General features: G+C 37.7%; 1 protein-coding gene across 2 annotated transcripts in view; it reads left to right on the top strand.

Annotated features, from left to right (window-relative positions):
• Window positions 1-16,216, top strand: part of rell1 (RELT like 1) — a 112,848-nt gene that overhangs the window by 22,961 nt on the left and 73,671 nt on the right. The window contains exons 5-8 of one of the 2 annotated variants that reach the window (XR_008649085.1): window positions 409-657; window positions 2,835-2,958; window positions 4,163-4,203; window positions 5,500-6,799. Coding sequence is in view for 1 of the 2 variants with exons in the window: in XM_055229014.1 (XP_055084989.1) it covers window positions 409-657; window positions 2,835-2,958; window positions 4,163-4,198 (409 nt within the window). In the remaining variant the exon portion in view is untranslated. Of the gene's footprint in view, window positions 1-408; window positions 658-2,834; window positions 2,959-4,162; window positions 4,204-5,499; window positions 6,818-16,216 lie in introns of those variants that run through there. The other variant, XM_055229014.1, reaches the window with a different exon arrangement.

Consider the following 16,216-nt stretch of genomic DNA (forward strand, 5'->3'; position numbering starts at 1 on the left):
TACATAAAAAATATTTGTATGCATCTTTATACTGATATCATGATACATAGGATATCTTGCTGTTTTATTGTTCTTTTCCGATCTAGATAGTATTAAATGCCAGGGAGAAGAGGTGGGTTTTCAGTCTAGTCTTAAACTGCTTTAAAGCCTGAGAGGATCTGACGGGCAGAGGGAGGCTGTTCCATCGGTCCTTGCTACTACCGCCACTCACACTTTCCCAATTACACAACAAGAGCTTACTCTGGTTGGAGCTGCTCACTAATCAAATATTTTTTAGAGAACTAGTTGAATATAAATACAATATGATTCAAGTGGTATGTATTAAATAAAAATCAAATTAAATTACCAAATCAGTAAAACAAAAACAATTCTTTATTATTATGTGTCTTTCTCTGCTTTTTCCTCCAGGACTCCCATGACGCCCATCTCTCCGAACAGCCCGACCCCACCTTTGACCCCCATATCGCCTGGTGCTCCCCCGGGTGCCCCCAAACACACCTGCAACCACCTGCACACCATCGGAGGGATGGGTGGGCACAAAAACATCTGCACGCGCTGCAGCCAGAAAAAATGGCCGCTCATGAGAAAACCCTCCGCCCGCAAAACAGAGCAAAGACGAAGCCACTGCGGAGAAGTTACTGTGTTAGCTGTGGGCAGGTGAGCAAGAATAGAATATTTAGCCTGGGTAAGTTAAGGCCTATAGCTAAACCAAGAATTCTCCACACACTTCATTCAATCAAATTTTAACTTGAAATGACAAATCCAGTCAGTAGGTTAACTTTGCAGTGGTCTTTGACAGAGGACAAGTGACCTGGAATGCTCAGGGAGAATGAAGAGGTTGAAATAAAACACAGGGCTGCACAGAAAAAGAGATTTAAGACTAGGCGGAGTACTTAACCTGCATGATACAGCGGAAATCCCTGAGAGTTTCCACAAAAAAAAAGGCGTAACAGTTGTTTAGTCCAAGATAAGATTTTACATTTCAGGTAATTCTCAAGTAAAATTGGGCAAAGTATAATACAACTAATAAAATGTACAGATTTTAAACTAATTTTAATCAAACATGCATCTGATATGTACATAGAAGAAGGCCTCAGTTCTTTCAATATGTGTGGCCTTCTATGTCTAATTCAGATTATATAGACAATGTGAAGTTATAGTTAAAACAGTTTGGGGCTGTGTGCATGTTGCCTTTTGTGGTAACCAGGAGAAACGGCTCCTCCACCTTTCTTAATTTGCTCTCCTCCTATAATGAGGAGCTGGTGAGCCGACATGACGAGGGCAAAGGCCTCTGAAAACACTGTCTAATGAGATTTCATGGCTGTGTTTGGCTTCTGTTCACTGCACAATATGAAGTCTTGCATCATCATTGCAGCACGTGCATCAGGCCCTTCAGACATTACTTTAGACTGCTCCTGCGTAAGATTCACACAGCCCTTCAGATTCGATTTGAATGAAATAGTGATTCATTAATAAAGACAAGAACGACTTTGTTAAGAGCTATTATCAGTGGTAGAATCTATCCTGTATAAAATGCTTTAATTATATTTTAAAATGCCAAAACAGAGGAAAATAATGTTCATTTCAAATACAACGTAGTACTTTGCCTTGAAATATCTATAAGGGAAAGGCTCCAATGTTGAACCTGATCATTTCTATTAGTGACTAGACTCAAGAACTCACTGTGTTACAACAAAAAGCTGCCTTTCAACAATATTCATTTTAGACTCTTCTGTATTAAATATTATTGGACTATAGAATGTTGTGATGTCATCTGAAACCCAGCAATACATAATGCTTTTAATAAGATTCAGTTATTCAGATCACATTGTAAAATTCAAAAACAATGTGTTTAAACTAATATATACTATTAATATGACTCGGTATTCTGTATAGATATGTACATTCACCATTCTCCTTGCATCATATTGACTAGTATTTTTTTAGTGAGACCATCATTTAAAAACTAAATAGTTTCTTCATAATTTAGTGTTGTTGGCTGGACACCGCAGTTAAACCGCCATCCCAGCTTATGTAATGAGCACCAAAATCCTTTCTTTTTAAGTAAAGAAATGATTTGTCAGTTCAGTGGAGCAGCAGAGAGCGTGTAGCATCGCTCTCATCCCTAATGCCATGCTGAGCTGATTGGGATGCACAGGGGCTGCTTTTCATTTGTGCTCCCAGATGAGGAGAGGCGTGTGCTGCGGGTCAACGCAACCTGGATCCCAGTAATCATTCATTGATTTCATTAAACTTTTAGGCCTATTTCATGTGAGCGCCGGTAGGTAAAGCGTGCAGACAGAGGTTTAGGGACTATCTCCTGCATACCAGACCAGACATCAAGACCAGACAGACTAACAATTGTGTTACATTTTGAGGGACAGAAAAATGCTTTTAATTGTAAAAAAAAGTCTGACACATATTCTATTAATACATTTATCCTATACATGATTTGAAAGAAATTACATAAATTGCTTGTTAGCCAAAGGATAATGGTGGGTCTACAGATTTACACAATAAAGCTTTCTCTTTACCCTGTATTTCCACAGAAATGAAAAACTTTTCGTTTGTTATAAATAAAAAGCAGGTACAAACAAGCGCAAGTAGGACAATTTATTCCAGACATATACAAAAATGCAACTTTTCCAGTGTAACATCGTACATTTTTGGCACAATTTAAACCATTATTTCTAGCTGAATGCATTTTGAACCAGTAAAAAACTCCAAACTTTTTAAAGCGCCCCTTTAAGTCACTATATTTAATGAGCCCAGTTTTACAGAGCAGAAAGCCACATCTCCCAAATATGTTCTCATTTAATTTTACTCTTGGACAGGTTCCGAGTTACAAAAACAGTGTGTGATAAACCAGTAAGAAGGACCCTGCTCTTATCTGAACCCACGCCCACAACGCCCACGGAGGCAGAGCCAAGGAGCAGGACCATGTCAGAGTGCCAACAGGTCTGTATCCTGGGAAACATAAGCATCAGTCTTCACCTCTTCATATTTAGTCTCAAGTTCAGCTGCCCACAATTTGTATATCAGGCATGAGCATTCAAATCCAATTGACCTGTGGGTTGGGCTGTTTAAATAATGTAGCCTACACAGGTCATTTAAAGTAATTTAAATGATGAAATAGAAATCTGTCTCTTATGTAACGTGTGTGTATACTTAAAAAATCAGTTCAATTGTCTAAAAGGCCAAAAACAAAATATGAGGTAGCAAAGATGGATTTTTGTACAATGAAGGTATGGTGGTGAAACTTGCCTATAATCTAGTTCACGGGGTCTTATATCTTTAATAATAAATACTTTGAGTTCCAACTTTTTGTAACAAACTATGGTAGAATTTCACATTTTGTAAATTTACCTTTTATGTATTGTTTACCAAAAGGACTACACTTAAGAGAAGGGCTGCATATTAGGAAGCTTAAGTCCCCTATTCCAAAACCACCAATAATTGAAAGGATTGTCACTTCAAACAAAGCTCCCGGATAAAACGGCAAGTCCTGTGGGAATGTTGTCTAATTTAGCCCGACTTTTAATGCATTGTTTTCAGGGAAGCATCAATACCGCAGTTATATTTATTTGAATATTTATCAGTAATAGACGAAGGTGATGAGAGACAGTAGATCAGTTGGTAGAGTGTTTGTCCACTAACCCGAAGGTTGGCGGTTCGTATCCCTCTCTCGACATAAACGTCATTGGTTGAACGGTCAGATTTACCGACACACAAGTTGGCGGTGTGATTCCAGCTCTCACAGATGAATGCTGTTTTTGGTCCTTGGGCAAGACACTTAACCCACCTTGCCCCCCGTGTCAGCGCACATTGGTGTATTTGTCATTCTTATTGACAGTAACTTTTAAAAATGGCCCATTTTCACTGAATAATAGAACAAAGGCCATTCAAACTAGATATTTTAAGGTTAAGAAAACATAAGATTCCTTTCCTCATTCGAAAAATAAAATAAATTAGATAAATATGGTTTATGAAATGCACTGGTTTATAATAGCTGAATATTGATTTTTTATATTGAGTGGAAGAGTGAAAAATGACTTCTGCTCATATAATAAATAAAGCTTTTATTCACACGTTCCAGCACCTGTAATAGAAATCACTGAATCATTAGCTGTGTAATAAATCTTGTTTTCTTTCTCTTTTGTAGTCGCCGACAGACCGTACGGGCAAAGATAAATTATAATCCAGGTAATATTCTGCATGAAACTCTACCACATAGTAACAAAATCAAGTTTGAAATTTTAGTATCATGACAACAGTACTAAGGAATAGACCCAATGCTCAATACTGATTCAGATACCGCGATGATAATAAAAAAAAACACTAATTTTCGACATTAAATCATAGTACTTTCTTTTATATTACCATGTGGCCTTATATCTGTGTAATCCCTCAGTTGTCCAAGTAGTTTCCTAGTGGTCCATCGGTCTATACTAGTCTATGTGTCTTATACTTGTTCTGATACAGCTCAAGATCATTCTAAATCTATTCAGAAAAGCTTCATTTCTGTCCTGTGAATATGACTTAATAATGAGTATCTAGTTTCAATACTAGCTTTAGTATTTATTAGTATCAGATTTTCGATACTTTTGACAACCCTACCACATAGAGTAAGTGTTTTTTCTGTAATCCAGATGTTTAAAAATGTTCAGATGCTGCGTAAAATATATTTTGTTACAATTTGAGAGTAAGGCTTCATATCAAGTGTTCAAACTGACTTAATGTAATGTCTAAAAAAAACAATGCATTTTACCCTATTACCGTATTACCCTATTTTCTGATCTGTTATAATGTTGTTTCCTCATCAAAAACTTACCTGAAGTTGTGTTTTGTTTCTTTCACACATTGTTTAACTCAAATACCCTGCATATTTAGGGTGAGTTCTTCTCTCAAACAGAAAAACTCTGTTCCACCTTACGATGTCATGTGGTAATACAGGACGTTCTCCACTGTGTTTTTAAACTCCATACACCTTCACGAGAATCATTTGGATGATTTCAGCTCTGGAATTGCTTCTCTTTGCTAGTTTAAAGGTAAAATGTAGCTGTTAACTTGAAAACTACCCCCTCGTGACATCACAAGGTTGAGCAGAGCATTTTGAGCTTTGGAGATATAAACAGACTAGTAATAAAACATTACTCAAATATATGTGAATGAAACAAAACACAACTCCAGGTGCTTTTAAGGAGGTAACAACATTATAACAAGGCTATTATTTTGCATAATATAGGACCTTTAAGTTATGTGCAATTAACCACAATACATTTCAATGACTTTTTTTGGAAGGCACTACAATTTGCCAAATGTGTTGCTCAAGTTTTTTAAAAAGTTATTATTTTACACCAACAGTAATATCCCATATGTTTTTGATGGATGGTAAAAATGTCAATAAGGTTATGAGACACACAAGTCTTTTTAAAATGACTGACATATTTACACCTTATCTAGTGCCATGTTTGTAATGTTTGTTTTACGTTTTGTAGTTTTCCCCGTGGACATTTGACACCAGATTTTATCGTCAGCGTGGGAGGAAATGGTAAATATCACTCCAGGAAGTGCTGAAGGAGAAGTCCGCTCGGGGAAGTACAGTTCTTTTAGTGAATCACGTGTATTTGAATGTGAAACTCAGAACTCGTGCCTTAAACCTGGCGTCTGCGCTTGATGGTCTTTTAATTCAATAATACAGTGGCCTGAGTACATATGGATAAAATCTTTTATATCAATGCATGCCTGTCACGATAACAAAATTTGAAGTGCGATATATTGCTGAAGTAAATATAGATGTTAAACAGTGATATTGACCCAAAGCAAAAAGCTCAATTTCCCCCAAAAAAGTATTCTAAATGTACAAAATTGTTAACAAATACGAGCTGCAATGAATAACACTTAAGTAGTTTGTATTTGTCCAGTTCATTATTTGACCCTCTACAGTGGTACACATAAATATCCAAATATTCTCCACTAGTACAAAGAAAAAGTACCCGCCTTAAATATTGATCCCCCAAAATGATTGTTCCATATGTTATGTATTGAACAATAAGTATAGCATTATTGTGACATGCCTACATGTTATTATGAGGTTTGTTTTTAAAAAATATACATAGACAACAAGGGAGGAGGCACATCCTTGTCAAATGAAATTAAATAAACAAAAAAAGTATATCATCTGATAAACTGCCAAAGATAAGACCAAGTAAGAATTGTGGAAAAGTGAATGTTTTTTGTGTTTCAATTCAGAGGGATATAATACTTTTTTAATATTGACATATAAAATTGCACCATTGGCATAATTGCATATTGCACTTTTTTATCAAATTCAAGGGAGCCTCCTTTTGTTTCACTAACAGCACTAACAAATTGCAGTGTTTTTTTTTTATTTTTTTATCAGCTACTACCAAACATTAGCGTTGCTGCAAAATACTAAGGAAACATACGCACCAAAAATAATCAAAATTGTCTGCTGCCCATTATGTGCATCGCTGCTTTACGCAACAATAAGCAACAGGTTCAGACACAGTAAAGAACAGTGTAGGAAATATGCCTAATAAGAATAGATGGAGAGCCAAGGAATACACTTCTGTTCTGCAAAATCTGAACTGCTAAAACTGCCAAAGATAACTGAGCATCGACCCATTTTATAATGTGCTGCCTGCATCATTATGTCTTAATATAATTTTATATGATGAGCTGTGAGGAGCTGAAAGGCCAAAAAGTGTTTACACTGTCACTAGATGTTACATGTAAAATATTGTTGGATAGTTACATCTCCACATCTTGCATGAATGTAAAAAAAAAACCAAACTACAGTGCTACTTTATCTCGTCTGCTGTCACGTTGACGATATGGAGACATCAGCTGAATATATAAAGTTTATTTATTTTAAGCATATCATCCATAGAAACAACTATCATATATTTTTAATGAATGCAAAGAGAATAATTTCAAAATAGTGTACAGAATGTATTTATTTTGGGGTTTATGTCATTGCTGACTTAACCTTCTCAATGTATCCAGACTTGGAACTATAGCTTAAAATATGTACATGATTTGGACATTTCATTTTAGAAACAAAATTTGACCCATCTTTCAGATTTTAAAGGTCCTGTATTACACAAAATTGACTCATGTAAGCTTTTAGCCATGTTACAGTGTTATTACCTCATCAAAAACCTACCTGGAGTTGTGTTTTGTTTCATTCGCACATGTTTCCTTAACCTTTTATTACTGGTCAGTCTACATCTCCAAAGCTCAAAATGCTCTGTTCCACCTCGTGATGTCATGAAGTGGTAGTTTTCAAGTTAACAGCAACACCTTTTACCTTAAGTTCAGTAGAGATTGGTAATTCCAGAAATGAAAAAGTGTATGGAGTTTAAAAATACAGTGGAGCACATGACATCACAAGGTGGAACAGAGCATTTTCAGCTTCAGACTAAATATGCAGGCTTTGTGTGTTAAACATGTGTGAATGAAACAAAACACAACTCCAGGTACGTTTTTGATGAGGAAACAACATTATAACTGCTCAGAAAATAGCGTAATATGTGCCTTTTAATATACACGCTCATTATTTACATTTGATTTGAGTTTTTTATAAGCTTACTAAACATTATATAAAGATATTATTTGTGCTGTTGTCATAATTGTCTACCTCTGTTGTCAAGACCAAAGCACTAAAGTAAAAAAAAAAGCAAAAAAATAATTTTTTGATCCATCATGAGGCTTTTGTAAATATTATTCAAATTGTCTTATTTTAATACAATGTTGTGTTTCGATGTTTTTGGAGGGTTTGTACCATTCAAACAAAATAAAGAAGGCATTTAAAACCTGGTATATATTTTTTTCAGAATGCACATTACTACACTTCAGCATTAGATTATAACCACAGGAGTTGACAGGATGCTAAAATGTCAAACTTGATTTCTATAATGAGGAATATAGTCTGATTTAAACAATAGAATGTCATTTTCAACATTAAATCCGAGTACTTCCTTAGATATTTCCATGTGGCCTGTGGTCCATGGGTGTATACTAGTCTATGTGTCTTATACTTCTTCTGATACAGCTCAAGATCATTCTAAAGCTATTCAGGAACGATTTTTCTCCTGTGAATTTGACTTTTAGTATCTGATTTTCGATACTTTTGACAACCCTAAGTTATAACCACTTAATACTGCAGGTAGTCATGTTGTTATGGCTGACCGGCGTAATACAGTGGTCCAACTAATTTCCTTGCCTTGTTGACACCCACCTCCTCCCTCTTCACACGATAATGAAAAGATAATTTGTCTTGTTCATGTTGATGTCCACTCACCTCCAGGTCATTCATTTTATTTATTGCCACATAATGAAAGCGAGATGGAGATATACAAAAGAGTTTTCTGCAGTTCTTGACCTTTCTTGACTCCAAATAACATGCTCACAAATGCATGGTTTTCTGGCTGTTATACACATTTCTAAGTGTGAAGAACAGGCGTTTTGGTGTCACCTGACAGAAGCACGAGGCGGATATCCTTACACTGCGTTGACAGGGCTGCGGTGTGTTCACATGCCATGGGAAAGAAGAAACTTCTAGGTAAACAAACCTATGGGGAAACTCCGGAAATGGTGAAACGCTTCAAACTGGGTTGTCAGTAGTCGATAGATGGCTAGCTTCCTGATGGTTGACTATTTTTCTTTAGTGATGCAGCCCCAAACCAAATGGCTCGTATATCTAACTTATTTTAAAAAACGATACATAAATAGTTTCAGTTTTACCCATATCTTATAACAATTATGCATTTTAACATAGACAGCCTTGTCTGTCTCCATGGAAACCTAAGTTACGGGTTAAATCTGTTAAGAGGTGACCCCATTCACCATACAAATGCAAGGTATTTTTGGTTGTAAAAGCGCAAGTAACTGACTAAATTGCAGGTAAGTTTAATGCTATGTAATTTTAAACATTAGGGGCAAAGCAATTGATATTTTGCAGCTGATCTTATCAACATTACCTGAGGGTGTGATGCTAACTAGAAGATAAACTCTGTTTGAAGCCCTGTTACTCAAGTTAGGCATTGAGCTTTGTTTTAACACAATCTATTTAAAAAAAAAAGGCTTACCTGGAAATACAACAGGTGAGTTAAACAAGTCCCTCTCAAATAACATTACAGTTACATCCTAAAATGTGTTGTCTAAATCATTGTTTTTAAGTTTTCAGACAATCTTCAACATGTGCATTGTGTCACCATGGTAACTACTGAACATTCTGCCATACACATAGATTTACACCCCCCCTAATGTGATGTCACTGCAAAGTATCAATAACATCAAGCGGATGAGCCTGGTACACATAAGGTTAACAGAGGAAGCAGCTGTTTGTACTGACCTGCAGTGGGAATAGAGGAAGTACTCAGTTTTTTTTACTTTAGTAAAAGTACACAGACAGAGGTAAAAAGTAGTATTTCACATAAATGCTGTTAATTAGTTCAACTGTTAAATGTAGTGACATTGATTAAAAACAATACATATCAACAGTCAACAGTAGCAATAAGAATCAATTAATTTTTCTTTAGAATTTTGTGTATTTATTTTTGTTTGCTCAATACCAAAGCTTGAAATTGAAACCTTTAGTCAAAGCTGGTAAAAATGTCCCCACCGATACCGAAAAATATAGTGGAGTAGAAAGTGCAGACGCCTGCTCTCAAATGTAGTGAAGTAAAAGTAAAAAATATCCTCTGTAAAATGTACTTAAGTTGAATTTTTAGATATCTGTACTTGACTTAATTACAGTATTTTACTACTTTCACTTCATTACCCTCCACCTCTGCTTATCTGACTCACCTCTGACGTGACAGAAAACTCAGAATTCCCTCCAACTAAATGTGAAATGACCTGGGTTTAAACCTAAGCTGCCTTTAAGGTCCCAGCCTCAGGTGACACCGTCCTGCCCTCTCCAAACAGAGTAACAGCATGGCTTAAGGGAGCTAATCTAAACCCGTCAGGGCTCCTGTCAATGTGGGGCAGAAACCTGGTACAAATATTGACTCCCGCATGTGTTTACTTTAGCTCCTCCACCGAACAATGTTGTGTAAGCACTCACATTAGCAGTTTCGGGAAATTAGCACATTAGCAGTACAGATAATAATAAAGCTCTTTTTATGCATGACTTCAAATGGAGTAAATTTATCTAGAGCGTTGAATAATTCAGGCCCCAAGCGACAGGATTCCCATAACCAATGCCAGGCTAAATGCCCCACATCTTATCTTAGGTTTGGGAAGGCTGCCAGCGGATCACGGCTTTAGGTGCAGAGGGCAAAGATGGATTATTTGGGAATCATTCGGGAATTGGGCAGGGGGAAGAAGTTAGTGTTTAACTCTTTTGTGACCCTGTCTAACCCAAGTTTCTTTAGCCCCAGCCAAGCAGAAATGACTGTTTATATGTCAACCACCCTGGGAACACTATGGAATGGGAGTTAATGAGTGAAATGGAGTGAAAGATTAGCACGTTTCCAGGCACATTGGACCACTGCCAGGTTTGGGGTATGCCGCAGGCTCGGATATTTGAAGGTGAACAATTACACTTTTTGCCATAGGGTACGATTCACCTTTAAGTGGTAATGGATTTCCAGTTATAAGGAAAAATAAGTGCCAGGTATTATTATTATTATGGTTGCACAATATACTATAGAAATGTATTACAAATGTGTTACTATTCTGAATAGTTTGACCCTCAAGTTTAATGTGCAGCTATGGGGTGTTACAAAAGTGGTGGAAGAAGTACTCAATTTTGTTGCTTAAGTAAAAGTACAGATACAGAGACAAAAAGTTACTCAAGTAAAAGTATCACAAGTATCACTACCCATTTAAAAATGTACTTTTATTGTAAAAAGCTGAAGTATTCCACAAAGATTTGGATAAAGTGTTGTTAATTTGATGTTAAATGTAATAAAATTGATTAAACAATGCTACATATTTAGCAATACGAATCAATTTCTTAATTTTTCTTATGAATTTTGTATATTTATTTTTGTTTGGTTAAAGCCAAACCTTGAACTGGAAACCTTAATCAGTCTGTTACCACAAAAATGGTAAACCCTTAAATCATATGAATTTTTGTTTGTTTGTTTTTTTCCAGCCCAGTGGAGTAGAAAGTACAGATACCTGCTCTCAAATGTAGTGAAGTAAAAAGGAAAAGTACCCACTGAAAAATTGTACTTAATCAAAGTACTTTACTACTTGTACTTTGTTACCTTCCACCACTGCTTGACAAAGTGACACTTAAATACATATATAAAAAAACAAAAAACATAATTAGGTCAATACAAGCCTTGGTACAGTTGGTACAGTATCCATGCACACGTCAATGTTCAAGCCCATATTACCACATTTTCTGATCTATGTTAACATTGTTTCCTCATCACAAACATGCCGGGAGCTGTGTTTTGTTTCATTCTCACATGTTTAACACACAAAACTCTGCTTATTTGGGCTGTTCTTTTCTCAAACTGAAAACACTCTGTTCCACCTTGTCATGTCATGTGATAATACAAGAAATTTTCCACTGTGTTTTTGAACTCCACACACCTTCACTAGAGCCATTTGGATAATTTCAGCCTTGGTATTGCCAATCGGTACTAAATTAAACATAAAAGGTAGCTGTTAACTTGAAAACTACCACTTCATGACATCACAAGGTGGAACAGAGCGTTTTGAGATTTGGGGATGTAGATGGACTAATAATGCAGGATAATTCAAACATGTGTGAATGAAACAAAACATGACTCCGGGTATATTTTTGAAGAGGATTTATCTTAGAATATGATGTTTTGTATTCTTTATAATATAATAGGCTCTGAATGTGTACATATTAAGTAGCCTATATAGAACTGGGACCTTGTGGGAGCAGGAAGTATATGTGTGTAATACAATTAGTGGTGACATCATTAGGACCAACAGAAGCCTTGAGAAAAACAAACACATGAACCCAGCCCACCTCTGGGAGTTCTCTCTCTGCTTCTACTAATGGACCTGGAACAACAACATGGGGGAATCTAACTCACACGCACACGCACTCTTCCATTATTCCAACTGTGTGTGGTGGTGCCTCAAACAGGTGGATAACGACTGACTTATATGAATGACAGAAATGGATTAGCCTATGCATGAAAGAATGAAATGCAAGTAAAATAAATGTACCAATCTATGGGCTATTATGAGATGGAATAAATTAGTGACAGTGAGAAATCCAGAAATACATTTACAGTGTGCATATGCATGGGTAGAAAAGATTAAGCCCTATTTAGCACTGAATGTGGCTAATTGGTTGCTATAATCTCAAATAAATAAATAAATATGTCAAAATAATCTAGAAATATATTATTATTATAAGCAATGCAAAGAGCAATGGGCAATATTAACAGACTTAACATTAACAGACAGTCTTAATCTGCTAAAGGTGTACCATGTCACTTTTCTAGCATAAGATCACTTGGCAGTTGCTTGTCTCCATAGTGACGCTATGGCTTTGCCTAGAATGAAAAACATATTTGTATCCGTGGAGACAAGTATTGAATCAATGCAAGAAAAGTAAGTTAAATGCTATATTGTGGAGTATTTCAGGTGAAGCAATAACATCTCCATGGAGACAAGCATGTGGTGGCCATCCAAACAGAAAAGTTACTAAGTGCATCGTTAACCAAAAGGTACAATCCTTTGCTATTGCTTCCATAGTAATAATAATGATGCCTAACACTTATATAGCACTTTTCATGACACTCAGAGATGCTTCACACAATTTAACAGGCGAGTTTTCAGGGCTTTTTTCAACAAGGTGAGTGTGGATGAGTCTCTGATGTGTTTGGGCAGGGACTTCCAGAGGGTGGAGGCACCAGGGGAGAAGGCCCTGTCCCCCCATGTTTAGTTCTGATGGGGGGAGGCAGGAGGTTGCCATCAGCTGATCAGAGAGCACAAGTGAGTGTGTGATAGTGGAGGAGCTCAGACAGGTAGGCAGGGGATCCAGGTTACAGAGTGACTTGTACACAAGGGTGAGGAGCTACAATTGGATACGCTGGGGGATGGGGAGCCAGCGGAGATCTCTGAGGACAGGGGTGATGTGTTCAGGAGGGGAGGTGCGGGTGCGGAGGAGGTGCGGATGAGGAGGAAAAGTGGGTGAGGAGGAGGTGGGGGTGAGGAGGAGGAGATGCAGGTGAAGAGGAGGTGCAGGTGAGATGAAGGAGGTGCGGGTGAGGCAAAGGAAGTGCAGGTGAGGAGGAGATGTGGGTGAGGTGGAGGTGCGGGTGAGTTGAAGGAGGTGCAGGTGCGAGGAGGAGGAGGTGCATTTGAGGCGAAGGAGGTGCAGATGAGGAGTTGCGGGTGAGGTAAAGGAGCTATGGGTGAGGAGGAGGAGGTGGAGGTGGAGAAGGTGTGAATGAGGATGAGGTGCAGATGAGGAGGAGGTGCGGCTGAGGAGAAGGTGTGGCTGAAGAGGAGATGCAGGTGAGAGGGAGGTGCAGGTGAGACGAAGGAGGTACGGGTGAGGAGAAGGAGGAGGTAGGGGTGAGCAGGGGCGGGTGAGGAGAAGGTGTGGGTGAAGAGGAGGTGCAGGTGAGGTGGATGTGCGGATGAGACAAAGGAGGAGGTAGAGGTGAGCAGGAGACGTGGGTGAGGAGGAGGAGGTGCTGGCTGAGGAGAAATAAGTTCTGAATATACTGGAGTCTAGTGAGAAGTTTGGAAGGTCAATAAATAGTTAATTTGAAAATGGATGTCAAAGTAAACACATTCATCATTACCATGCACTAATTAATTTAACTCACCTGGCCTTAATGGGCTTGGACTGCACTGCCAGGCCCTGTGCTATAATTATGTACCACATTTCCCATGAGCCTTTGCTTGGAACAACACAGGTGTGCTCTGTTTGATGTCACTCTATGCTCCTGGTTTTCCCTTTGTCAAACATTTGTCTTGATGAAGATTTAAAGAGCTGGCCCTAGATTAGGTTTTGTTTTTCTTCAGCATTGTTCTCTGGGCGGGTGTGGGATCCCTTCACCTGGAGAAGCAATGTATTGACAAACTGCTAAACATAATCCCTTAAAATACAGGATTAACAGCTTTACATGGTAGAATTTGTGTTAATAGCTCCCATGTTTGACAGTAAGACAAAACAGAAGGAGAAGTCACTATTTTTGCTGCACTAAGACCCAACATTCAAAATAAATTTAAAATGAATAACTGAATGATGCAGGTTTTTATGTCAAATGCATAGACTCTCTAAATTAATAGATATAGATAACTTGGGTGCTCTTCCAGCTTCATCAACTCTGGCTCCAATTTACTTTCTATTGAAAAACTGTTGTCCCTCTCTCCGTGACTGGTGCTGTCCGGCTCGTCATTTTGGTCTTAAAATGTTCATATTAACCTGCTCTCAAATCAGGCGCCTTCTTTCCCCTAGGTCACTCCCGTTGGCACTAGCAACAGGTTTGATTGGCAGCGTTGCTAAGCTCCCACTCCATGGTAGCGGTGCAGACGGAAAGGGGCGTTACCTTAAACTGCCAACGCCAAATTTGCTCCTACAACTGCTAGCCTCAACGAGCATTATTTGGGTAGAGCTGAATGCTATGGGTGATGTCACACTCACTTAATTCACCTTTTTTATACAGTCTATGGTCAGATGCTCTACAGAAAACAATGAGAGGAATCTAGTACTAACGATGAGTCTATGTAATGTGCAAAACGAGTCATGATCATGTTGGTAAGGAGCATAAACTTTCTTTTGTTCATCTTGGCAATGACTCAACCTCGAACCATCAAACCAGCAGAATTTTTCTCTATTTGATCTGACGTTGAAAATATTTAAAGAAGTGACGCAAATGACGGAGGGCTCTTTCTGTTACTTCAACACACTGGTGGAAAGATGAGTCACAGAATTGATTAATCAGGAACACAAGACGTAGCGGGGGCTGTGGATTTATGGAAATGTTCTGTGCTGTACAAAACAATGGCACACTTCTGCAGGTGTGACTCCAGTCTTCACACCAGCTGCACCAGTTTATGAATATATCTGAGTGGTTTTGAAGTATTCGTTTTTCTTAAAAGTGGAGTGTATTACTTTTCTGGTTGGTAGTCACTTACTTGTCTCCATGGAGATGTTATTGCTCAGTAGAGTAAGGGACTGTGACGTCATCGATAGCGTTCAGCTCCAGCCAAATAAAGCTCGTTGAGGCTTGCGGTTTTAGGGGCAAATTTGCAGCCAAGTTCCACATTTGAAATTCCAACTGGGATTATCGTAGCAACCAACGAGCCAATCCAGAGACAGCAGCAGTTGTGGGGAGAGGGGCAACAGTTTCTCAATAGAAAGTGAATTGGAGCCAGAGTCGATGGAGCTGGAAGAGCGCCGATGCTCACTTCCTATTTCAAAAGCCCTAGCTAGCACCTTAGCTATGTCCATTTATAAGTACAGTATATATTTTAATACCATAATGTGGAATTGTATACATTTTTAATATAATATCCTTAGAACAGGTTGATATTGTTGGATTAATTCAACCAGTGGTGTATTTTTTGTATCATAAACTAAATACATACATACTACTACTACTCCAACTGCTACAACTAATAATAATAATAGATATGCACAGTTACGTATCATTTAAAATCTCTATCTAATCCCTATTTCTACTATAGGTACGGAGTGGAAATTTCCTTAGTGTGAAATTGGTCTCAAAGTGGCCTGGAGGCTGCTCCTATTGTGTGACATCACGTCGTATGTGACAATACTACCGCGGATCAGTTTCAGGTGATGTTTGAAACTCTATATGGTTTAGTGTGGAAGAAAAGGTGTAGGGACAGGCATGAAATTCCAAGCTTTAAAAAAATCTAAAGAAGGATGCAGATTTCATAGTTGGGAGAATACACTGTACCATTGGATTGTGAAAAAAAAAAAAATAATAATAACTCATCTCGATTTCCTTTAAAAACTAATACTCTTTCAAGTTTATATCAGCATAAACAAAACAGACTAATTAACTCAAATGTATTCCTCCAACATTTTTTAATTGGCTTTTGACCTGTTCATTAAAAGAAAACAATTATTTTACAATTTTAAACAACTGGATCCTGATTTGAATGGAATTAGATGAATAACACAGCCCTAAACATGAGATGAGAACCTGGGTTTTGAAGATAGACAAAAGGCGATTGAGATGAGGTTTTCACGGTTGTGCTGTAA

Source organism: Periophthalmus magnuspinnatus, chromosome 18 (genome assembly GCF_009829125.3).
Source record: "Periophthalmus magnuspinnatus isolate fPerMag1 chromosome 18, fPerMag1.2.pri, whole genome shotgun sequence".
Classification (NCBI taxonomy): domain Eukaryota; kingdom Metazoa; phylum Chordata; class Actinopteri; order Gobiiformes; family Gobiidae; genus Periophthalmus; species Periophthalmus magnuspinnatus.